At 50.7% G+C, this 25,551-nt stretch overlaps 1 protein-coding gene across 1 annotated transcript in view; it reads left to right on the top strand.

The window, feature by feature from the left end:
• The window catches only part of Fads2 (fatty acid desaturase 2), a 38,241-nt gene extending 16,665 nt beyond the window's left edge, over positions 1 to 21,576 (top strand). Inside the window, exons 5-12 of the mRNA XM_028884283.2 lie at positions 455 to 580; positions 11,794 to 11,854; positions 12,069 to 12,145; positions 17,749 to 17,846; positions 18,010 to 18,106; positions 18,649 to 18,728; positions 19,561 to 19,686; positions 20,032 to 21,576. Of these exons, the coding sequence (XP_028740116.1) occupies positions 455 to 580; positions 11,794 to 11,854; positions 12,069 to 12,145; positions 17,749 to 17,846; positions 18,010 to 18,106; positions 18,649 to 18,728; positions 19,561 to 19,686; positions 20,032 to 20,083 (717 nt within the window). The 3' untranslated portion in view covers positions 20,084 to 21,576. The remainder of the gene's footprint in view (positions 1 to 454; positions 581 to 11,793; positions 11,855 to 12,068; positions 12,146 to 17,748; positions 17,847 to 18,009; positions 18,107 to 18,648; positions 18,729 to 19,560; positions 19,687 to 20,031) is intronic.
• The last annotated feature ends 3,975 nt before the right edge of the window (positions 21,577 to 25,551 follow it).

Genomic DNA, 25,551 nt, shown 5'->3' with positions numbered 1-25,551 from the left:
GTTCCAGTTCATAGACATTTGAATTGTTTCTGTCATGGTTATTTTTAAGAATGCTGCTTTGACATCTCTCTCTCTCTCTCTCTCTCTCTGTCTCTCTCTGTCTCTCTCTCTCTGAACATCATGATTTCTCTGGCACATAAGTCAGGAGAGAAACTGCTGGTCCCCTGGTAGAGATAATTTCACTGTTTCTGAAGTCCTTTCCCCTTGCTCAGTACTGGGGAAACTGAGGCTGGAGAAATGACTTGACTTCTTTCAAAACTGACCAGTACTCTGGCTTCAGAAGTGGCAGGGCTATGGTCTGATTTCCAGGGACTCTGCATGTCCAATGTGATGGAGAAACCAGTCAGGCATTTGTGTTGGAGGTACCAGGACATGGTTCCCAACACCACCCATCACTGACATGGTCAAGGGCCCACTGGCCTTGGTGGCTCATCTAGCTCCTCTCTCTTTACAGGGTGCCTCCGCCAACTGGTGGAACCATCGGCATTTCCAGCACCATGCCAAGCCCAACATCTTCCACAAGGACCCAGACATAAAGAGCCTGCACGTGTTTGTCCTTGGCGAGTGGCAGGCCCTCGAGGTATGAGTGAGGGCATTGGTTGGGAGGTGTCCTGGGAGGAAGGAAGGAGTCCTGTAGGGTCAGCATTTAACTGGGACATCAGCAGCTTCTGCCACCCAGAGCACTTTCCTAGTCACCCTGTGTTATCCCAGCCACAGTTTACACTGAGTGGCTTTTCTTGAGAGTACTGGACACAGAACCTCACGAGCAGGCTCAGTGCATCCATCCCTCCTGCCCACAGGAAACTGGGTCAAGTTTTTCAGGAAGGCAGAATTCTAGGTCTCCATGATGGTCTAGTGGACCAGCCCGTGCACAGGAAGCATTATCTGGAGAACAGCAGCCTAAACATCGGATGAGAGAGCAAGGCTCAGACAGAAGACAGGAAGTGGTAGGTTGGGCTGTCATTCACCAGTTAGTCCAGGATAAGCCTTCAGATCTTTACTAGGACACTTCCTTCTATTTTCCCACACATATTTTACTATCACTTAATTTTTTTTTAAATTATAAATATAGGACATACTTGATACAAACATTGAAATAGTGTAGAAATGTATATTCAGTGTCTTTTCCTTATCACCTCTTGGTCTCAAGTTTTGTGGGCCCAATAATAACCACTGTCGGTGAGAAGCCAGAGAGCCTGGTCGGTGCCCGCTACGGACCCTTGTCTCCAGCCCTGTCTTCTCTGTGTATATGAACATGTGTCTTAGTTAGGGTTTCTATTGCTGTCAAGAAAGCAGCTTTTATAAAGGAAAATATTTAATTGGGGGCTGGCTTAGAGTTTCAGAGGTTTAGTCCATTATCATCATGGCAGGAAGCAAGGCAGCATGCAGACAGACATGGTGCTGGAGAAGGAGCTGAGAGTTCTGCGTCTTAGTCCACAGGAAATAAACTGGCTCGAGCTTCTGAGACCTCAAAGCCTCCCCCTCCCCTCAGTGACACACTTCCTCCCACAAGGCCACACCTCCTAATAGTGCCACTTCCTATCTATGTGAGCCCTTCCTATTCAAATCACCACAGCATGCATATATCGTTTTCTTTAGAAACAAAACTAGAAATAAAGTAGGCCTTCTATTCTGTAGCTCACTACTTCTATTGTGGACCTTGTTCCAGGAGTTCAAGGGGATTGGTCTCATTCCTCTTGGGGACTGTGTGTATTACATTCCATTTGTATAGTCTAGCATGATGCACACTATTTCATATAAAAGATATGTGCTACTGATCTTAATCCATCTTTGGGGTAGGTGTTGGGTTTCAAACTCAGTGGCTCACAGGTGTTAAGTACATGTTCTACCATTGAGCTTCATGTGTCTGAGCCATTTTCTTTTTTTTTCAGTTTTTCTCCTGTGATATCTGCACCCAACCCAGCCGACTTTAATTTTCCTTCTATATGAAAAGACACATCTAACCAGGCATGGTGATAATGTCAGTATTCTGGAAATAGAGGTAGGAAGATTTCAAATTCTAGCTTAATTTGGTCCAGATAATGAGACTTTTGTCAAAAACAAAATAAGGGGCCAGTGAGGTGGCCCAGTGGAGGGGGTGTGAGGGTGGCTTGCTGCTTTTATACGCATCTGAATAGATTTGAGTTTGATCCCTGAGACCCACATCATGATGGAAGGAGAGAATTAAATCCCTTAAATTGTTCTCTGCCCTCTGCCCATGAATACGCACTAGTGCAGGGTGTGGTGTAGGTGTGATAGCTTGTGACATACATAGAGAGCCTGTTCATTCATTCTCTATCTGATCCAAGATGCACAGGATATCAGCCACAGCTCCGAACTTTGGCTAGGCAGGGATTTCATTTTCTGCCCAACACCTGTCTTTGTTTCTATTCTAGGAAATGGCTTGTTAGCTTTGGTTAGAAGTGTTTGGATAGTAGAGTTGATTACCCAGAGGCCTTCTGATAGTGAGGACAAAGGCTTCCTTAATGTCTGTAGTAAAGCTGTCGGCTGTTCTCACGGATGGGCCCAAGTCCCTCACAAACAAAGGAAAGCCAAAGGAAAGCAAGGCTCATCAGCTCTGCAGACCAGCTGCACAGGAGCTGATGAATTCTGTCTCATCTCACGTCTCAAATGCTGGCTGGCTTCGGGAGGGAGGCTGCAGCATTCTGCTTGTCCTCTTGGCGGTGGCACTTGAAGATGGAGACCAGCATCAATGTCTGTGGAAAGTCTCTTGGGTATTCAGGTGTTTACAAGGGAAAAGTCATGTTTCCTGGGTTCCTGGCTGAACTGTGTGCATGTACCCAAGTCGAGCACATCTCAACAGAGCCCCAAGTGGCTGTGCCTCAGGGGCTTGAGCCTCCATTGCAGGCTCGAGAGCTGATGCCTGCCAAGGCCTTTATCTCAGGTGTGGATGACCAGAGCAGACCAGCCACAAGGGCATTCGAGTCACAGAAATATGAAGAGCGGTCTTCCCCCAACCTGGTCATATTTATGACTTCCAGGAGGGTGTTCTTGGTTTGTTTTATGTGGCAATATGCATCCAGTTTCTCTCCTGGATGTTCTTTTCAGTTTAGGAAAGTTCTCCACACATAGTATTTTCAGTGTTTTACAGTTTTACATCTCAGCTTTTACCTGGGGTGTGTGTGTGGGGGGGGCTGATAAAATCTGTTTTTACACTGATGCATTTAATCTGTGTGTGGTCCATGTGAGGACCGCTTGTGTAAGTCAGTTCTATTCTTCCACCATGTGGGTTCTGAGGATGTAACGGAGCTTGTCAGGCTGGCAGCAAGCTCCTGTAGCCCCAAGCCATCTCACTGAACCTTAATTTGTAACTTTTCCCCAGGAGGATTTGGGTGTGACGTGTTCTGCTTCTACATCCTCTATAGTCAGTCAATGTCCTCAGCCACTAAAGGGCTGTGTTGCCCTTCCCAAACTGGTGAGCTGTCCCACACCCCAGTGTCTGTCTACTCTAGACTGCTGCTCCTCCCTCAGGACCTGGACAAAGCTTTCTCCTTTGCAAATACCTCAGGCATGCTCCTTTTTAAACGGGCATCATGCCCTTTAACGGCAGGGCTTCTCCAGTACTCAGGAAGCAACCGATGGCTGGCTCCTCGTGCCTAGATAGTGTCTCCCGAGGCCTCTTCACCGTTCTAGCTTCTCCTCTGGTTCAGCTGCCCTGGGAAGGCAGTCAATCAATCAGACTCTTTCAATAAGGAGGCCAGTGCTTTCTCTCTACTGGCACCACTCTGTAGTTTCTGCTTGGGGTTCCAGCGCTGGGTGGAAACGCTCAGCCTTATTAAACTGTGTTCTGTGACCATCTTGTCTGCCACCCCTTCCTTTTGCCATGTCACTATCCCCATAGTGTAGTCGGTGTTCCCAGAAGTGGGAGTGTGCCAGCCTTCCTCCCTGAGGGCTTCCTCCTCTACTCGCCCCTGCCTTCCACTCATCTTCCTGCTTCCAGCAGACCTCTAGTCCCCGCCCCAGCTCCCAGGACACATGAGGCCTTCTTCTTCTTGGGGACTTGGGTGGGCATCTAGCATCCTGCCAGGGCCTGCTGTTGCCACGTTGCTCATTGCTCTGTGTATGAGTTTGTGAGTTCCCAGAGGCAGCAACTGACCTCGTGGCCACTCCTGCCAAGCCACCCTCAGCTCTAGACAGACAAGGAAGGCCCTTGTTATTCCTCAGACACTCCGTTCCAAACCTGCAAAGTCCCTCTATATGATCTCGCCTGTGTCTGAGGTATTATTATTTTTCTTCTTGCTGCTACAAAATGCCTGACAAGGAGTCATTTAAAGATGGAAGGGCTTATTAGGATTTAGTGATAAAGGTGGTAGATTCTATCGAGGTAGGGAAGGAGTAGATTGCATCGAGGTAGGGAAGGAGTAGATTCCATCGAGGTAGGGGAGGAGTAGATTCCATCGAGGTAGGGGAGAGTGGCGGCAGGATCGCGAAGCTGGCTGGTCACGGCATCTGCAGTTGGGACAGATGAATGTTAATGCTCAGCGAGCTTTCTCCTTTTGTTCAGTCTGGGACCCCAGCATGTGGAGTAACGCTGCCTGCTGGTAGAGTAGGTCTTCCCATCTCAGTGAACCTAACCTAGATAACCCCCGACAGGCGTTCCCAGAGGCTTGTTCCTCAGGTGAGTCCAGAGCCCGTCAAGTGGATAATCAAAACTCACAGTGCCATCTCGTAACACCCAAACACATCGCTGCTATACTATATATAACCTTCCCTGCTGTTCTTGAAGTCTTATGCGTTCAGTTCAACTTCAACTGTCTTCATTAGCAGTTCCAACACTGTTCACAAGTGTAAATGCAGGAACTGGTTAAGATCAATTACTACTCTTCTAGAAGACCCAAGTTCAGTTCCTGGCAGAGTTCAGATCTTAGCAAACCACGTTGGGCAGCTCACAACTGTTTGTAACTCCAGCTCCAGGGGATCTGACACCCTCTTCTGGTCTCCATAGGCACCTTCACTCACACATGCCCACAAACACATAAATAAAAATGAAAAAGACATCTTTCAAAAAACTGTGTGAGTGCACAGTCTACTTCTGAGACTGGGGCAGCCTCTTCACTGTGAGCACCTGTAACATCGAAGCCCACGTTCCATACTCCCAACATGCGCTGGCACAGAGTAAACATTTATATCCCAGAAAGATGGGTACAGCAACCAAAGCAGGACTGATACCTAGCATGGCAAACACCCAAATCTAAAGCTCCATTTGTAGCCTCCAGGAATTACGACAGAATTGTCTGTGCTCCAAAGGACTTAGGGCGCTTGTCCCCACAGCAATCCTGCCTGCAGACTAGCCTCTCTCCCGTACATGTCATTTTCCTTGGAGGGTATCCCATGATTCCGGCATCTTTAAAATGATGAAGGGAGTATCTTACACTTCAGTAACTTACACTTCAGTTTCACATCTCAGGTGGTTGTGAGCTGCCATGTGGGTTCCGGGAATCAAACCAAGGTCCTCTGAAAGAGCAGCAAGTGCCCTTAACTGCTGAGCCTCTCTCTACAGGCCCCAGGCTCGCTCTTTTCAAATGGAATTGCATTTCACAAGTTGGAGCCTTTGATAGGTGGAGCCTTGTCCTGAGGATACCTTTTCTGTTATGACAGTGAAGAACTGGAGGTTTTTCCTGTTAGCAGTCACAGTCACAGCCTCTGTTAACAGTCACAGTCACCCCTGTTAACAGTCACAGTCACCTCTGTTAACAGTCACAGTCACCCCTGTTAAGTCACAGCCTCTGTTAACAGTCACAGTCACCTCTGTTAACAGTCACAGTCACCCCTGTTAACAGTCACAGTCACCCCTGTTAACAGTCACAGTCACCCCTGTTAACAGTCACAGTCACCCCTGTTAACAGTCACAGTCACCCTGTTAACAGTCACAGTCACCCTGTTAACAGTCACAGTCACCCTGTTAACAGTCACAGTCACCTCTGTTAACAGTCCAGTCACAGTCACCCCTGTTAACAGTCACAGTCACCCCTGTTAACAGTCACAGTCACCTCTGCTAACAGTCACAGCCTCTGTTAACAGTCACAGCCCCTGTTAGCAGTCACAGTCACCTCTGTTAACAGTCACAGCCTCTGTTAACAGTCATAGTCACCCCGTTAACAGTCACAGTCACCTCTGTTAACAGTCACAGCCTCTGTTAACAGTCACAGTCACCTCTGTTAACAGTCACAGTCACCCTGTTAACAGTCACAGTCACCCCTGTTAACAGTCACAGTCACCCTGTTAACAGTCACAGTCACCCTGTTAACAGTCACAGCCTCTGTTAACAGTCACAGTCACCTCTGTTAACAGTCACAGCCTCTGTTAACAGTCACAGTCACCCCTGTTAACAGTCACAGTCACCCCTGTTAACAGTCACAGTCACCCCTGTTAACAGTCACAGTCACCTCTGTTAACAGTCACAGCCTCTGTTAACAGTCACAGTCACCTCTGTTAACAGTCACAGTCACCTCTGTTAACAGTCACAGTCACCCCTGTTAACAGTCACAGTCACCCCTGTTAACAGTCACAGCCTCTGTTTTACCTTGAGCTTTGGCTACAACTTTTTATTTGTTTGAGCTCTTTTCCTTAACGAACTGCACATTTTTAATATTTGCTCCTCTACATTGCTCTTTTCGATCTGGATGAGTCGTTCCACAGAGAGCCGTTCTGCCTTGAGATATCCTCCACCGAACACATTAATTAATCCATTGCTATTGAATTCAGACTCCCCCAAGTTCTCAGGACATGGGCAGATTCTTTGCCAGAACACCACACAAGTGGCCTCTAGCCCAGTTCCTGAAAGAGTCCTTGTCCCCTTCCAAAACCTCAGGAGCCAGCCCTTCTCAGCCCTCAGCCTTTCAGCCTTCAGATCTTCCAGACTCCCAGCGGAATGGCCCAGTAAACCCTATTTATAGCATTTTAGGGCTTCTTAAGCTTATGGCTGCAAACTCTTCCATATTCCTCCCACAAGCCAGCCCCAAGCACTACCAACCACGTGGTCAGGATTATCACACAATGGCCACACTTCTTGGTACCAGTTCTATATATTAGTTACTTTTCTCATTGCTGTGACCAAAGAAGCCATTTAAGGCAGAATGGACTTATTTCTGCTAAGAGTTCCAGGGGTGTCATTCAGTTATGGTAGAGAAGGCATGGTGGAAGGAACAGGAGGCTGGCTGGTCACATTGCATCCATAGCCAGGAAGCGGAGGTGAATGCTAGTGTTCAGCTTGCTTTCTGTTTTATATTCCAAGGCCACAGCCTAAGGAATGGTACCACCCACAGGTGAGGTGGGTCGCCCATTAATTAACCTAATCTAAATATCCCCTCACAGACGTACCCAGAAGCCTATCTCCTAAGTGGTTCTAGAGCCTGTCACGTTGACAGTCACTATTAACTGTCACATCCATCCTGTGGTGAAGAAGCTGGTCACACTGGCCACCAGGGTTGGCAGCACTTCCCGCTCCCTGCCCCTTGCCTGTCCCCCATCTGTGGTCTTCAGTGAGAGCTCTGCGTGTGCCACCACCTCCATCTTGGGCTCTGGCCACAACAGATTAGTTGGTAAAAGTGTCTTCTGTCCCTGGCCCCTCCCCTCTAATTGTACCACATCCCCAGCGTCCTTCCTGTGCGGGACAAAAGAGGAGATGAGCAGGACCCTCTGCTCCCCGAACGTTGGCCTCAGCACCTCCCAGCTGGAAGGAAGTGAGTCTGTGGACCTGCACCCCAAGGAGTATCTGTCGGGTGTGCACACCACCACTTACTCCTCACTTAGCCCATGAGGCAGGAGCTGTCGTCGACCTTCATGTCGCTAGAACCACTAAGGCAGAAAAGAAATGACAGACGCAAAGTCATGGGAGAGCTGCTATCCAGCTCGCCAGCCCTTGGAGACGCTGGTTAAGCCCAGCTTTCTGAAAAGAAGCCCCCTGTGCGCCCCGCTAGCTCAGAGCATTCTAAAACACCTCTCTCCGTTCTTTCCTTGATCCCATGACTGAACAAGGTCAAGTAAAACCAGCTGGAGAATCACCACGGCGCAGGGTCCGGTGTCGTTAAGACGCCAGCTTGTGCTTGGTGGGTGTACCTGTGTCTTTTCTCATTGCTTTGACTGAAAACCTGACAAGAAGCAACTTAGGGCAAGGGGGGTTCTTGGGTTTCCAGTGCTCGGGGATTCAGTCCATGAGGTGGCGAGCCAGTCAGGAAAACAGGGAGAGATGAATGCTGGTGCTCGGCTTGCTTTCTTCTTTTTATTCAGTTTAAGACCCCAGTGCGTGCCATGGTGAAACCTGCATTTAAGGTGCGTTTTCCAACCTCAGTGAACTCAGTCTAGAATCACCAGGAAGTTGATAATCAGGATTAACTATCCAAATGAGCTTTGGAGAAGAGAGGTGGTTCAGCCATACCCTGACATCCCTTTGCAGCTGTCCCTTCAGAGGCCACTGAGTTGAAAACTGCCATGAAAACAGATGTGCTGTGTCAACATGTCACTTTGTGCATGCAGATGTTACTGTAAATGATGCTCTGCTCACCACCCCATAGTGCCTTCGTATCTCCTTCATTTTCGTATCTACTTCATCCGTTGGGCTCTCAGAATTCCTATGAAGCGCACAGCACACCTCCACTTCGCAGCAGGGAACCCAAAGGTCAGGGAGGTTAAGGAGTTTGGTTTAATGGAGAATTGTTTCCAAATGCTGAGTCCCTGCATCTCTAAGACTGGGCATCCACAGAGGCTGCTTCTGAGACCTGCCACTGCCTGGGGCGGCCTGGCCATGTTGGTGGGTCAATCTGGGATGTTGAAAAGTGCGTGCGTGTGTGAGCCAACAATGCTTACCTGCTGGAGAGAGCTGGAAGCAGCCCAGCAGTCTCAGTTCTCCCCCACAGTGACCATAAACAATGGAAACAGTACTCGCTGTACAAAGACAACCTTCAAATGGTCTCCCTGGTGACCGTCACCCATGGTTCTCTAAAGGGGCCTGCTGGCCTCTGCTGACCTGAAGGTTGTCCTTGGTGTTCAGTCTGTCTTAGGGTCACTATTGCTGTGATGAAACACCATGACCGAAGCGACTTGGGGAGGATAGGGTTTATTTGGCTTATACTTCCACATCATAGTCCATCACTGAAGCAAGTCAGGAACTCAAGTAGGGCAGGAACCTGGGGCAGGAGCTGATGCAGAGGCCATGGAGGGGAGCTGCTTCCTGGCTTATTCCCCATGGCTGGTTCAGCCTGCTCTCTTATAGAACCCAGGACCACACTGGCCAGAGGCGGCCCCACCCACAATGGGCTGGGTCCTCCCCCATCAATCACTAATGATGAAAATGCCCTGCTGATCTGCCTGTAGACTGATCTTACTGAGGCCTTTTCTCAGTTGAGGCTCCCTCCTCTCCAGTGACTCTGTGTCACTGACATAAAACTAGCCAGCACAGTCCTAAGAGGGAACAGATAAAGGGGGAAGTCTTCGGGGATTCCAGGGCTGGGAAGCCTTCATTCAGAGTCTGGGCCTGGGTACCAGTTCCCTGGCTCCTGGGAGGAGGTCAGAGCAGAACCCAGGGCCTGTCCTCACTTTCCCTGAGGCTGCCGCTCCCCCTACTCACTGGGCACCTTAGGGAGGTATCTCTCTTCCCTCTGTGCCCGCCTTTCAATCCCCTCCCTTTACTGGGAAGCCATCAAAGGCCCCTCTGAGGCTTCCCTGGCTCTGACCTCTCTAAGGCCAACCTCAGGCCTGACTCTAATGACAGACTGCCTGTACGAAACATACTTTCTGGGAATGCATGAGGTCCTTGCCAAGACACAGGAGGCTTCAAGGAACAAAGGGATCATTTCTGGTTGTCCTTCAGCAGGCGTGTGACCATGGCCACTGGCACCAAGACACACGTTCTGGGGACAGGCTGGACTTTGTTCCCACCCACACCCCTTCCTTGAGGGAGCCCTTGGACCTCTGTGATTTTGACACACACTTCCCACTCTGTGTTCGCACTTGGAGGACGGGGTGTCAGCCTAGGAGACATACAAGTTTTCTTCCATCTGTAATTCATTTTGCTTTCCTGACCCCCAAAAGTGTTTGAGGAGGGTGACTTAAATTTTGGGTCTGGAGAGGGAAGGATGGCATTGTCTTGGAGTCAGATGGTCTTCATGTCGAAGTTCCCATCGGCAACGCTTAACAACCGATAACTTGGAAACCAGACATGCTCAGAGAGGCCTGGGGACCTGCATGGGCTCTGTGTTAGCAAGAAGCAGCATCTAGTAAGTTTGGATCTGTTGACTCCAAGCACAGGCTTGCACTCCCCTGACACACACACCCTGCCCAGCATTGCAAGCAAAAAGATCAGGGGCTCCTTGATCTGAGGCAGTGGTGGGCTGCTCCCTAGGAGTCAGGCCCTGGAATTAAGGGGTGTCTGCTGCTGCTGCTGCTTTTATTTTTTATGTATATACCTGTTTTGTCTGTTCATGTGTCTGTGCACCACATGAGTGCATGGTGCCCATAGAGGTCACAGGAGGGCATTGGATCCCCTGGAGCTGGAGTTATAGATGGTTGTGAGTCATCATGTTGGTGCTGGGAACCTGGCCTGGGTCCTCTAAAAGAACAAGTGCTCTTAACAGATGAACCATCTCTCTGGTGCTGCAGGGCCTCTTCTGTCTGGCTGACTTCCTCGTGTGCCAAGAACCGCTGGGGAACAGAGATTAGCCTTTAGAAATGACTACAAGATTTCAAGAACAGATGTTCCCGGGATGATGACTGTTAAGGATTCCCAGTCCTTGTTTGGTTTCTCTTAGCTGTCTCTGGGGAGTGCCCTATTGAGACCTGGGAGCCTCTATCATTCCCAGAGGGGTAGAGACAGTTCCAGAAGCTCCTTGTGGGGTACCTAGGCTTATGTAAGCTTTTTTATTATTTATCTCCAAGTTGGCCCAAGGGCTAGGAGTGTAGCTCAGTGGCAGAGGATTAAGCCCTGGAGTCCATCCCCAACACTCCCAAAAAAACTACAACAGGGAAAAAAAAAAAAAAAAGACTAACAGCAGGCATACTTCTCATGGCCTTGGGCAGCGATTAACTCTGGGCCTGAACTTCAGCCACCAGCCTGGGGCCTGGCCTGGGGTTGGGGCCTCACACACTGGCAGGAATGAAGGTGTCCTAAAGAGAAACGTAGGCCCACTCCCTGTGGCTCTTGGACAATAGACCCCAAGAAATTGGAAATTCCCTAGGAATTGCATGCTGGGGGAAGGAAAAGACTGAAGCCTGGTGCCAGCCAGGGAAGAGCTTGTCTCCCAGAGAGATCTCACAATTCTGAGAATTTGTCAGATCACCTTGCAGGAGAGACTAGGACAGAGATAGAGATGGATCAGTGATGGGCAGGGCCACGCCTTGACCTGACTGGCTTAGTTGCATATACCTCTTGCTTTTGGTTTAAACCCGAACCTCATTTTAGGATCCTAATGATGGTTAGTGGTATGGTGTAGTGTGATTCACTGGATCTCTTTATTTTTTTTCTTCACAACATGACCACACTGACTGACTCTCCCTTCTCTGTTTTTTTCCATTAATACATTTTAATTGGTCCATTTCGGACAGATGGCTGAGCATAACTCACCAGGGCTGCCAAGACCGGGGGTCTGACCCCTAGCTCCAGTAAAAAACACTGGCATGTGCAGCCAGGCCCAAGGAAGTTGGCAGCTGCTAGCCTTGTTGGACCCAGATACAGATGAGTGGGAAAGAGACGTGGTCTCCGCAGAGGAGGGTGGTGCACAAAGTGGGTTGGAGGTGGGGTACGAAGGCTTATGTTCACGATCTCTCCTCTCTCCTCAGTATGGCAAGAAGAAGCTGAAATACCTGCCCTACAACCACCAGCATGAATACTTCTTCCTCAGTGAGTGCGACTGCCAGGGGTCCCCAACCCTGCTCTCACCCCAGTGCACACATCTGCCCCATTTCCTCCCATACCCTTTTCAAACCCGCAAAATGACGGCACATCTATTCAGGAGAAGGGTGCCGGCAGCCAGCTTGTGCAAACACCTCTGGACCCTGCAGGTGGTGTCAAGCTGGCCTCCTCACCTCTGACAGGTCATCTGTTCTCCCCACAGTTGGACCGCCGCTGCTCATCCCTATGTACTTCCAGTACCAGATCATCATGACCATGATCAAACGCAGGGACTGGGTGGTAAGTCAAGTGTGCTGGCTGGAGCTGTGGGTGAGTGTGACTGGGACACCTCACCCCTGGTGCCTCTGTGGGCCTGCGCATCCCCAGACGTCGCTCCCAAAGCGAGCTGCTTTGTCACTCTTAGGAAGGACCTGTCTTGAGGTCACCAGAGCCCAGAAAGTCAAGAAGGCTGCAGCATGTCAGTTCTAAAGATGCCTCCAATACAGACATGCAGGGAGTCTACCTGGTAGTCATTGCCCTTGCAGAGTCCCTCAGAAAGATCCAGAAGGCGACGTGGCGAGAGGCTAACACAGCCCACTGGAAGTAGATAGCCTCAGCCATGGAAACATATTTTCTCACTCCCTGGAGGCCAGAAGTCTAAATCAGTTGACAGCACCCTGGGGAGTGTGGATAAGGGGTCCATGCCCCTCTCCTTGACTGGTAGATTTGTCTCTCTTTATATCATCTTCCTAGGCCTTTTTGTATCTGTGTTCAGGTGTTCCCCTGTTTTTCTATGTGTATCTGTCTGTGTGTGTCTATGGGTGCATGTGTGTATGTGTAGGTGTGCTTACATGTGTGTGCACGTGGAGGCCAAAGGACAGCTGTCGTAGTTACTTTTATGTTGCTGTGACAAGACACTATGACCAAGGTGACTTATAAAAGAAAGAGTTTATTGGGAGATTATAGTCTCAGAGGGTGAGAGTCCGTGACCACCATGGCGGGACTCATGGCAGCAGGCAGGCAGGCATGGCACTGGAGCAGTAGCTAAGACCTCACATCTTGAGACACAACTATGAGGCAGAGTGTTAATTGGAAATGACGTGAACTTTTGAGACCTCAAAACCCATCCCCAGTGACATGGCTCCTTCAACAAGGCCACACCTCCTAATCCTTGCCAAGCAGTTCCACCAACTAGGCACCAAATATTCAAATATATGAGCCTCTGCAGGGGCGTTCTCATTCAAACCACCACAGGAACCTTAGGTGCCACTTCCTTTGAGGTAGGGTCTCTCACTGGCCTGGAGCTTACAGATTAGGCTGGCCTGTCCAGCAAGCCCAGGATCTGCCTGACTTCTCCCCAGTGCCAGGATTACAAGTATGTGCCATGGTGCCCAGCTTTTGTATGTAGGTGGGCATTAAAGTTGCAAGCACTTTACCAACTGAGCTGTATCTCTAGCTTTGTTCCTTTCTTTTAGGATGACATTCGTCCTATTGCATTAGGACCCATGGGAATGACCTTGTCTTAACGAGTTCTATTAGCAAGGGCTTTAGCAATGTCCGAAGACATTGCCTTTTGGGGTGCTGGGGGTTAGAATGTCAGTGTATGAGTTTGGAAGGTGTGTTAGAGTTCTCTAAAGGAACAGAACTGGCCATATGAATGCACACACACACACACACACACACACACACACACACACACACACACGGGATTACCGGAGCGGCTTATAGGGTCAGAGTAGTACAATGGCTATCCCTGATGGAAAAGCCAAGAATCTGGTATTGTTCAGCCCAGGAGACCAGATGTCTCGGCAGTCCTGCTTTGGTGCTGGAGTCCCAGAGGATTCCTAGAGAGCAGATTCTAACATCAATGAAGGAATGCCACAGCAAAAGGATAGATGTAGCAGGAATCTTAAAAGTACTTATTAATAAAATCAAACCCGAGGCCAGTTATCAGGGTCAATGCTGTAGATCAAAGAGACAGAACAAGCCACAGCTATCTCACCTTGCCAATTCCTCAGCTGGTCTTGTTTCCTCAGACTGGAAGCTTCTGTGTCCTCATCCCAATGGCTCTCAGCTGAACTGCTGCTTAAAAGCCTGAATGCTTAATCAGCCACATGCTTAACTAGCCAAATGCCTCTAGTTTCTGGTCTCAAGCCTTATATACTTTCTGCTTTCTACATCACTCCTAGATTAAAGCTTGCTTCCTGGATTAAAGCGTGAGCACCATGCTGGCTGTTTCAATGTGCTTGAACTCACAGAGATCCAGATGGATTTCTGCTCTGAATGCTAGAATTAAAGCGTTGCTATCACTGCCTAACTAGTGCTTTTCTGTTCTCTGACCCCAGATAAGTTATTAAGGTACACAATATTTTGGGGAACACAATACCACCACAGATAGACAAAGTTGCCAGCAAGAGTGAGGGCAAACAGGCAAAGGGCAAAAGCTTCAGTTTTCTGTGATTCTTTCAGTTGATTCCAGATGTCCAGTTGGCAACCGAGATTAGCCATCATAGAGGGTGTGTTCCTACCTAAAACAATAGGCTTAGAGGTGCCTCCAGGGAGGGAGGGAGGCTGTGTGTAGGTTTGAGGAGGCCAGGTTGGGTTTACATAGTACAGTTGTGATTTTTGTACAAGGTAAGTACCTACCCCTGGTAGAGTAAGCTCTAAGGAGTGGTCACCACAAGCAGAGTTAGCTATGAGGGAAATATGGTCCCTGCCCTCAGGAGAGAACAGACAAGTGCATGGCCCCTTAGCGTGGGTGTGTTCTTAGCCTTTTAAAATCACATCAGTGGCTAGATGCGGTAACACACACCTTTAATCCCAGCACTTGGGAGGAAGAGGCAGGTGGATCGTTGTGAGTTTGAGGCCAGCCTGGTCTAACAATGAGTGCCAGGACAGCCAGGGACACAGATAAGGCTGTCTCAAAACAAAACAAACAAACAACAACAACGAAACAAACAAAAAACCCAACATCATCAATGAAAACAACAAAGTTTCACAAAGAGAATTACTGAGACTGAAAGCTTGTGCCTTGCCCAATCTGACGCCAAGGGATACAGTGAACTCCTAACGCCACATCCTTGTACCCTCCCTCCCTACACTTCTTCCACACAACAGCACCTCCTATCTGTAGGGCATCTTCGAGCGTGTGTGTGTGTGTGTGTGTGTGTGTGTGTGTGTGTGTGTACCATATCCTATGCATATGCACACACATGTTATGCACACCCATGTACAGCTACTGTGTTTTGTGCTGTCGTGAGCGTTACAGTCATTGTGTGCCTGTGCTTGTGGCGGCCAGATGACAACCTTAGCTGTCACCCATAGCAACACCATCTACCTCCTTTGGGACAGGGTCTCTCACTGGCCTGGAGCTCACTAATTAGGCTAGACCAGCTGCCAGAGAGCCCCAGAAATCTTCCCGATCTTGTCTCCTAAATGCTGGGATTACAAGCACACATCACCATTCATACAGGGGATCCTGGGGGATCAAACTCAGGTCCTCAGTTATGAGAAAATGAGCCATCTTTACATCCCTAGATCTACTTTTTTGTGTTGTTTGTTCCACAAAGAGTAAAAGCATCAACCAAGAAGAGCAGGAAGGGAAATCAAACCATGTCCCTCAAGAGCATCAGAGGGCAGAGCCAGGGGACTCTGCCAGGCTCCCAGGACTTGCCTGCAGAGCAGCTGTAACCAGGTCCTGGGCAGTTCATTGGGCCATTGGCAGTACCTGGAGACACTTATGATTATCAGATTTAGCAGTAAGAAGATAATGCTAGCCTGGCATCTGACCAAGAGGGGTGATAAACATCCCACAAAGCATAGAAGCCCCACGGTGAAGAGTCACCTTTTACTGGCACACACCAAGGGCTGGGAGACCCTAGCCTTGAGGATGGAGATGGGAAGCCCAAAGAGTTAGAAAGAGTGCTCACGATCCAGCCCAGGCACCTGCAGCACCACCTGGGGTACTTTTCAGACCCCACTTTCCTGGGACTGATTATCCATGGCTACTTACCCTGGTAGTCTCACCTCTCAGGCTCTCCATCCATTTATTTATTTACTTACTTAATTCTGAAATAGGACCTCACTATATTGCCCAAGCTAGCCTTGAACTTACAAGCTTCCCGCCCTTACTTCCCATGCCATGCCTGGCATACATTTCTCTCTCTCTCTCTGTCTCTCTCTCTCTCTCTGTCTCTCTCTCTCTCTCTGTCTCTCTCTCTCTGTGTGTCTCTGTCTCTGTCTCTGTCTCTCTGTCTCTCTGTCTCTCTGTCTCTCTCTCTCTCTCTCTCTCTCTCTCTGTGTGTGTGTACCACATCCTAGCATATGTACACACATATACATTCATACTTATGCCTTGCATTTATGCAATAGATTAAAGTGGGGCTGAGGATGTGGTTCACTCATCAGTGACAGAGTGCTTGCCTAGCATGCATGAGACCCTGAGTTCAAACTCTGCCCAGGAAAGAAAAGAGGATGATCAAGTATGGCAAGAGCTTGCTGTGCCTGCTTCTCTTGACCAAAACCCCCACCTTGCCAGATCTGAGCATCTTGTCTTCAGCTGCTCCTAGCTGCTTCAGCTGTTTCCACCCCGGCCCTCCTGAGATGCCCACCCCCTTTCCCACTTAGCTGACAGCACTCTGACCACCTGGAATGGCGCTGGGGACCAGCCTCAATTCTTTGCAACCAAGAAAGCACTGACTAGGGCCACCCTTGTTCTCTAAGTCATTCTGGGATCCGCCATGTCTTCATCATCAATGTGGTCCTGGTTTTGTTCTCCATTTTGTGCCTGAACTAAGACACCAATGTGCCAGATTCTATTGTCATTTCAGGATCTTTGGTTTGGTTTTGGTGGTGCCCACAGAGGCCAAAAGAGGATATCAGGTCACCTGGAACTAAAGTTACAGATGCCTGTAAGCCTCTGTATGGGTTCAAACCTGTGTCCTCTGGAAGAGTAGCCAGTGCTCTTAACCAGTGAACCATCTCTCCAGCTCCTCTTCAGGGTTTCCCACTGCCTCAGAGAGGCTGGTCCCTGATAAAATAACCTTCTGCATAAGCATAGGCTGGGCATGAGTATTTCTGACTGCAAAAACAGTTTGTGCAAAGGCCCTGAGAATTGGGTCAGGGTGCTGAGGCAAAAGGACTTCTGCATCCTGCGGAGTTCTATGGCCACTTGGATTACATGGGAGGGTCTTGTAGCAGAGAGCTGGGATCTGCTTGCAGCACAGGTCATTGGTTGTCCTGGATTCGTGAGAACCATCAGCAGGAGAGAAAAGGGAGGCTCTTGCTATGGTCCAGCCAAGACACCTGGCTTGAGTGTCAGAGGAAGTGGAAAGACATGGATTTCTCTGCAGAATGACTGTGAGCCTGTGACAGAGGGCCAGAGGCTTCCCAGGAGAGATATCTAAGCTTAGGACCTTGCTGCCAACCCCAAGGAGGGGCAGACAATGTGAGGAGGGGAGAGGGTCCCAAAAGAGAGTCCAACCTGGGGAGTGACCCGGTCTGGGTTGCAGGAAGTGGGGGGGGGGCGAGTGTCTCCTGGTCCTTTCCCTCCTAAGACAGGAAGGCAATCATCCAGATACCTGAGCAGGGGCAAGGCTGAGGATGGCCAGTGACCTGGCCACATGTCGGGGGCTCACATTACAATCCTCTGGACCTCCTGGCTTCCTGCTAGCCAATATCCCATTTCTTTCCTGAAACTCACCAGCAAACCCCATGTGAACAGGTGGTTTAGGCAGTGTCTGACTGTGTACGGCCCAGTGTCCCAACTTCCTAGCAACCTGCTGTGGTTTCTTCTGAACACCTGTGCCAAGCTGTGTGAGCGGTGTGTACACATGCCTCTGTGGTTAGGTGCATTATGCCAAGTAGGGTGGGGCAGGTTAAGTCTGATCATGTTTCCCCTACAGGACTTGGCCTGGGCCATCAGCTACTATGTGCGTTTCTTCTACACCTACATCCCTTTCTATGGCATCCTGGGAGCTCTGGTTTTCCTCAACTTCATCAGGTACCCCAGCTTTGCTGGCTCACCCTGTGCTTTTGAGAGCCCTGACTTTGAGATGTGAACCCTGTACCTGCCGTGGGGGTAGGGTAGGTACAGTGGGTCTGTTTCTGTGTGGCTGCCTGTCCCCCACCCTGAGGCTTCAGCACTGAGCTGCACCGTCTTCTAGGTTCCTGGAGAGCCACTGGTTTGTGTGGGTCACACAGATGAACCACATCGTCATGGAGATTGATCTTGATCACTACCGGGACTGGTTCAGCAGCCAGGTGAGGGAAGGCAAAGATCGTCACAGGGACCCTGCAAAGCCCAGACCCCATTGTCCATGCCTTCACCCAAACTTGCCTGCCTGCCTCAGTGGATCCAGGGCTGTGCTGGGCTTCCCTAGGACTACTTGTAGCCTGTTGGCAGCCTCAGAGTTGAGCAAGAAAGGGGGGTGGGAAGATTCGGGATGCCTCAGTTGGTGCTTGTCTAGCATGCAAACAATCCTGGGGTTGATCTCTGACACCCAACAAACCCAGTATGGTGGCCCATACCTATCATCTTAATACTTGGAAAGTGGAGACAGAAGGATCAGGAGTCCAAGGCTCAGACTGAGTTAAAAAAACAACACAGAAGAAAATATGGAAGGAATGGTAGGAATCTTCCGAAAGGATCTTCAGGGAATCTGGGTGGGCTGTGGCTTCCAGGTAGAATAGTATGACCTAGAGAGGTGGCCCTGAGACCCTGGGTAAGGTGACCTTTATGAGGTAAGTCTTGGTCCTTTGGTTTCTTCCCACTCCCAGTCACTTATCCGCTGTCCCCTCTGCAGCTGGCAGCCACCTGCAATGTGGAGCAGTCCTTCTTCAACGACTGGTTCAGCGGGCACCTCAACTTCCAGATCGAGCACCAGTGAGTGCGGCCCGGCAAGGCGGGGGAGTAGGGGGAGCAGGGGGGAGAGGGAAGACAAGGAGTGGGAGGGGCAGTCGCCAGCCTATGGGCCAAGGCTGCCATGCAGGTTTATCTTCTCTTGTTGGCAAGGCCACTGCCCCATCCGAGAACACGGTTGTGCAGGAGAGGGGCTCTGGGATCAGTGTGTCCTGGAGGCATTGTTATCCAGGCCCTGTGCCACATGGCCATCCTGGGGACTGCACTACTTTACGTGCGGCCCCTTTGCAGATACAGAAAGCTTGCAAGGCCATCCCACAGTCCTATAATGCTCCCAGGGCCGAGACACTCACTCCCAGTTAACTGACTGGGAAATTGAGGACCTGCATGACAGCCTGTCTGGTGCTCAGGCGGCCACATGACTGTCCCTGGTGCATCTGTCTTTGTCTCATCTTTTGTCATTTTCTTCCCATCTCATCTCCCATCTGTTCCTTCATGTCCTTTCTTTTTTTAAAGCTGGGAGTTGAACTTACAGGTGTCTTCTGCCCTGTTCTCCCAAATAATGAAGCCGCAGGCCTGAGCCATAACACTCACATTTGTTTCTTTTTCTTTTTTAAAAACATGAGACCCTTGTCTCTGGCTGTGCGATACCAATATGGCTTTCTGGAGTGCCCCTGCCCATGAACTGCCCCTCTACAGATCACTAGTGGTCCCTGTAGACAGCTGGTAGGAGCTGCACAGTCTTACCTGGGTTGCAGACAGGGCCTCAGACCTGCCTGCCTCCCTGGGCTGTAGAGGGGAGGGGTGGAGAGCATGCGTCCTGCATTGCACTCACTCTGCCCACCTGCCCCCTCAGCCTCTTCCCCACCATGCCACGGCACAACCTGCACAAGATCGCCCCACTAGTGAAGTCTCTCTGCACCAAGCATGGCATCGAGTACCAGGAGAAGCCACTGCTGAGGGCCCTGCTGGACATCGTGAGGTGAGGGGTGGACTTGGCAGGTGCTGAGGCATCGGAAGGGGCCAGCGATGCAGTGGGGCTGAGGAGGTGAGAGGCACATGGCTGGCCTTACTCACAGTAGACTCTAGCTCACCGTGGGGGTTACTGACTTCTGGTCCACTCAGGACTGGAAGAGGAACTCCTCTCTCTCCTTTCCCGGGGGTTTCCCTAGAAAGCATTAGTCAGTAGCCCACAGCCGCTGTGGTAAGTGGCAGGCCCTGGTCAGTAGCTGAGATGACTAGCGTGACTTCCCCCATGTCCCACTGCCTAGAGCCCTGGCCCCTTTCCATCCTGGTTCCTGAGCCCTGGTCTCCTCTCTCTTCGCAGTTCTCTGAAGAAGTCTGGGGAGCTGTGGCTGGATGCGTACCTCCATAAATGAAGCAGCAGTCCTCAGGCACCCTCGGGAAAGGGGCACAGTTGGGGTGACGGCCAGAGGGAGGGGAGGGCTTTCGTTCTGAAGGGTTCTCATGAAGTGTCCGCTGGCTCACATTCCCCATGCTTGGTCTTGCGTCCTTTCTTGTTCTCCCCCGGCCCCCACCCTGTCCTCATGGGGTTCCCCTGTGTCAGCCCCAGCTCTGTCCCCTCTGCTTCCCAGGCCCTTCTCCCAGGGAGCAGGAGAGCGGTGACTGGAGCAGGTGGTACATCTCTGCCTCTGCACCTCCAGATCCCTGGTGAGAGACTCTGCTCCTTGCAGCCTAGCCACCAGACCTTCGTCTGCACTCCCTCCTGGCCCCCAGACATGCTGGGGGTCTGTGGAGCAGGGTCCAGGACTGGCCCTACACTCCCTGCCAGCTTATGGTCTGGTTGTTTGGGTGAAGACATACTTTGTGTTCTGGGCGTCCTTCCTGTGGCTGAGATTAGTACGTAGGGTCTCCCTCCAGCTGCCCAGGGCCAGCTTAGACCTTGGTGCCCAAGGAAAAGTCCTCCCACGCCGGTCATCACAGCTCCAGGCCCTGGGGTTGTGAAGGTTCTATTTCACCATCTACCCTACTCCAGGGACCAAAGGGGGAGTGTCCCTTGTGTGGGCTCAGCAGAGGCAGTGGCCAGGCGGAAGGAGGGACTGGCCAGCCTGGAGGCCTAACCTATCTCCCACTCTGGCCAGATGCTTCTTAGTGCAAAGCCCCAAGATTCTAGGGGGACCAGGCCTTCTCCCAAATCCTCTGGCCAGTGCCTGACACTTGGTCTAGAGTACGTGGACCTTGCAGGAGAGCCCCCCGAGCTGCTCCCCTGGGATAGGGCTGCCAGTCTGGCCAGCATGGCCAGCACCTGGCTCCTTCCTTTCTTTCCGATTTTGTTTGTTTTAGATGTTGTTGTGTTAACATCTCCAACAGAACGCTTTTTGATAGGGGGGTGACAGAGGGCTGGCCTTTAGGACAATCTACCTTTACCAGATGCCCCTTGCTAGGCTCCCCTAAGGCCCTTCGGGTAGAGCTAGGCTTCACCATCAAGGCCACAGTATGAGCTGTGGCCTGAGGCTGCTGCTGTCAGGGCAGGAGAAACAGGGTGGGGTGGGGTATCTCAGGAGGGCCTTTGGGGGTACCCAGCGAGGATCAAGCAGGAGTGTAGAGGGAAGGGGAGGTCAGGGAGGCTGAGGGCATGAGGGAAGTGTTTTGGCGGGTGGGAGGGGGGATGTCGGCTGTATCAGGAGGGGACCCATGCTGTGTCATTCTGAGATCTAACTGACTAACCAATATTTAAATTGGAGGAAGGGGGCTTAGCCTGCACTGGAGAAGCCCTCCAGGATGCCCAGCCAAGAGAGACCAGCTGCTGTTGCTCCACAGAGGCAGAGAACCCACAAGGAGCTGATCATACTTTGTCATATTGTTTCCCCGCCTCTACTTTTTTTGGGAAATAAAAAAAAATGTAATTTTATTCTCACTTGCCTGTAGCTCAGTAAGGTCAATGGATGGCGGCTAACATTCTTGTATGCTAAGGTCAGGGGTATGGTAAAGCAAGGTCTGAGAGGAAAGGAGGCATTTGCCTCACAGGAGAAAGAAAGGCCTGACTGTTAAGGCAAGTAGCAAATAGAACCCTGGTCCTATTTTGTGCTGCTGTGCCCATATGGATGCTTGGTGAGTCTCTACAGCCTGGGGAAGGCCTGTATCATGCCAGCCCTGGTTACTGTTCATATGCAGGGGACTCTGGTCTTAGGTCTGTCTGACCTCCAGCCTGGGAAGCCAGAATAATCTACAGCGGAGGTCCTTGCCCGGTTCACCCTGTAATTAGACCCATGCTGCTGCTCTCTGAGGATCCATCTCTGACAGGCTCAGCGGGCCACGTCACTTGAGATGTGTCAGGGAAGAGCTGTCAGGCCTCAGAGCTGCCCCCAGCAAGGCTGGGGAGAGCTCCAGCAGAGATCTCATCCCCATGGATGACCCCAGGCCTGAGCCAGATAGGTACAGGGATAGTAACCGTTGTGTGGGAGTGATTCCCAGTGACCACACTGTGGCTAGAACAGGGCTTGGGGTGGCAGACATTGTCACTGATCCACTGACTGGCCCTGGATGAGCCCTCTGCCACCTCATCTCCAGGACCCTCGGTGCCACAGTTTCCACACAGAGAAGAAAGGCTTGAGCTAGAATGATTCCAAGGCTGCTGCTGACTTCTGTTCATCCCCACGGGCGCTGGCCTCACCTGAGTGATAAGCCCACTGGAGACCTTGGAGGCGGCAGACTCTGTTGAACACATCTTCAGTACTTACCTATGTCTTTCTTCTACTTGCTTCTTGGGCTGGACCTGGCCCCCCAACACCCAGTATGACTCAGGCCAAACCCTGCCTGCAAACTGTGAATCTGGTGTCTATGGCATCTGACACCCAGAGATCTGGGGAGCAGGAGGGTGATTGAGAGGAACATTGCAGGGCTAGGTGGTCTCAGCTGTGAAGAGGCCAGGGAAATCTAGTCCCACACCCTTGAGCTTGTCTTCTCTCTGGTAACACTCTTACCTTATGTCACACATCCCAGCTCCTGCCTCGCCCTTGATCACTACCTAAGGTCCAGAGCTGAGGACACCTGTACCTGCTCCTCTCTTATCACAGTGCTCAGCTGAGGCTCTTGACCAATACCCCCAAATTTGTGGGGTTCTGTCCCCTTCCAAAGTTATGACCCTAATATCCAAAGTCTAGAGTAACCAAACGCTAACACCTCCCAGGCCAAGATGCTAAGACCAGAGAGGGAAAGTACTCACCCTGAGTCAGCACAGTGACAGCAGCTGACTCAGAGCATACATGGGAAATTTGTGCTTCTACCCCAGTTGGCTTGGCCATCTCTTCCCCTTCCCCCATCATGCCAAATGTCATACTGTACAGGAGGCCCTGTGGGTAGAGGCACAGTGGGGTGGTTAGTTCAGGTGGAAGAGACGATAAGGAATAGGGTGCTACTGGAAAAATTCCCTACCAGCTCCAAGGTAGTATGAGCATGCGCCCGGCACCAGATCCAGAGGTGGGGCTGTTGGAGCAGTGTGGATATCTGTGCATGCATGTCTGTGTATAGCTCGAGGCCCAGAGGTGATGAACAGCTTGACAAGTTCCTCATACATCCGGCTGAACACACAGGAGGCCTTCAGGGCCACTGGGAAGGGGAGGGAAGACCTCTAGCAAGAAGGTTTGGAGAAGAGGTTGCAGCCACTCGGACTAGCTTGGGCTACCCCATCTTGAGCCCACCGAGGCTCCATTGGCTTTGCCATGCTGACTTGGAAAGGATTATACTGTTGTGAGATGGAATAGGTCACGGCGGTCCCCGAAGGTCATCTGGTGACCTGTGACTGCGCTACAGGAAATCTGCTGTAGCTTCTGGACGCCAGTGTTCTTTTGATTGACAGGATTTTACATTTCTAGCCAGACTGGCTTCACAATAAGTAGAACACACAGCCACCCAGTGTTTTAGGACATCGCAGGCATGGCCCTAATGTCCTCTGCTGTCATCAATGCTTTTCTTTGGACGTTGAAGGCATTTGGGTCTGTCTTCAGACCCTTTGGTTCAAGAGCTAATGTTCAAGAGAACCAGTACCAGGAAGTGGGGCTTGGAAAGTGTTGAGGTCTTTAAGGACACAGTATGTTTGCACACTGTCCTTTCTCAAGGCCTTTATCTCCCCACTGCCAACCACACCCACAAAGGTGGAGGCTGGTTCATGGGAGCTGGCCACTGCTGGCTGTCGGTGGACTGAAAGAACAAACAAGCCGTGGCTTCCCCCAGGAAGCTTTATTTCTGGACCCAGGACTGTTGTATAGACAATAAAAAGGGGGACAACGGGGTCTTTCAAACGGTGCCAACAAGGCCTTTCCCTGACCCATTGATAAGTACAGTCTATGATCTCTGCATCTTTGCAGGGAAGTGGGACTCAGCTGAGTGGAAGTGACCCACTGCCAAGAGCTATAGCAAAGATGACAGAGGGAAAGAAGGGGCAAAGAAAACCTGTCAATAATGGGCTCCAGGCAGAAGGGCTCTCTGGGGGGGTATTTTACTAGGTAACTCTGGATTCGGAGGGAAAGTGCACTCCCCTAAACCACCACTAGGGGCAGCATGGCACGCAATCCACGTCCATACTGCCGTTGTGTGGATACCCCTGGGTGGTGCTGCAGGCTTTAGTGATTCCTCTGACCAGGCCATGTCTCCGAGCCTCTCAGGATGCCAAAAGAACTCTGACCATTTGCCAGTGTGTAGACAAAGTGCTGCCAGACAGTATGTGAAGGGAATGCCCTCCAGAGCCCTTCCTGGATTGGCCACACCTATGTGGCACCAAGGGTTATCAAGATTTGGATGGAGAGGGGACTCCAGGAAGTGGGAACAGTCATCTCAGAGAGACAGTGTGACAACTCTGGGCATAAGAAATTTGCTTTTGAGGCAGGAAGTAGTTTCTTTTTTAGCATTAGGGCTTGAACCGGCCTAAACATGCTAGACTATCAATCTTACTGCTGAGTTACATCCCCAGGACCCTTTTAAAATAGTTATTATTATCATCTTGAGACAGGATTTCATTAAGTTGCCTTCGCTGCCTTTGAACTTGTGATCCTCCTGCCTCAGCCTAAGGAGCCTGGATTACAGGTGTGTGTACAGGGCTTTGAGGCATCTTTCAGGGGATATTACCTGAGGAGGAAAATGAAGTCCAGAGAAAGCAAAAGGCTTGTCTCGAGGCACAAAGTAGTTAGCCCAAGGGCATGGGATCACGTGCACAAGGTTTATAAATATACTTCGGAGCCCAGGCTTCTGCTAAGAGCCTTCCTGGGACATCATTTTTGTGTCACCACTTTGGACGTGATCCTTTGGCTTTGAGAGCTTGAATTCCTTCCCTGAGGTCAGGCAGCCTCAGGTCCTCACAGACACATGACTTAGCCCTCTACAAGCCCCATCCGCCTAATCCCAAGGAAAGGGAAGTGGAAGCTAAATGGAATGGATCAAGGAGGGTACCCAGCAGATGATGGTGCTGCCCACCTCTGTTTCCCTAATTTTCTCCAGGAGACTCCTGCTGGCACTTCCCTGGGCAATGAGGTCACAGGGAGCTTTACATTGCCTACTGCAGGCCTGGAAGGTAATGTGAATGGAGGAAGACCATCAGGTGCTCTCCTGGCCCCCGGTGAGAGAAGAAGGATGCTATGCATCCGGTCTCTGTCATGCACTCTGAAAGCAGGCCAGGCTCTGGGAACCCTCCAGTCCCTGACAGTGAGCTGAGCTGGGCAGGGAAGGAACTCTGTGGGTTAGGAGGACATCCCGGAGGGGCAGAGCCCAGGAAACCAGGCACTCCTCATGGTCTCTGTGAACATTAAGGGGCTTTGGAACAGTCAGGTTCCACGGAGCAGGACCAGGGAAATGTGTGACCAGAACAACAATGTTTGTGCCCTTCCCTCTCAAA

Source organism: Peromyscus leucopus, chromosome 1 (genome assembly GCF_004664715.2).
Source record: "Peromyscus leucopus breed LL Stock chromosome 1, UCI_PerLeu_2.1, whole genome shotgun sequence".
In the NCBI taxonomy this organism is placed as follows: Eukaryota; Metazoa; Chordata; class Mammalia; order Rodentia; family Cricetidae; genus Peromyscus; species Peromyscus leucopus.
This window is presented reverse-complemented; position numbering and strand designations above follow the sequence as displayed.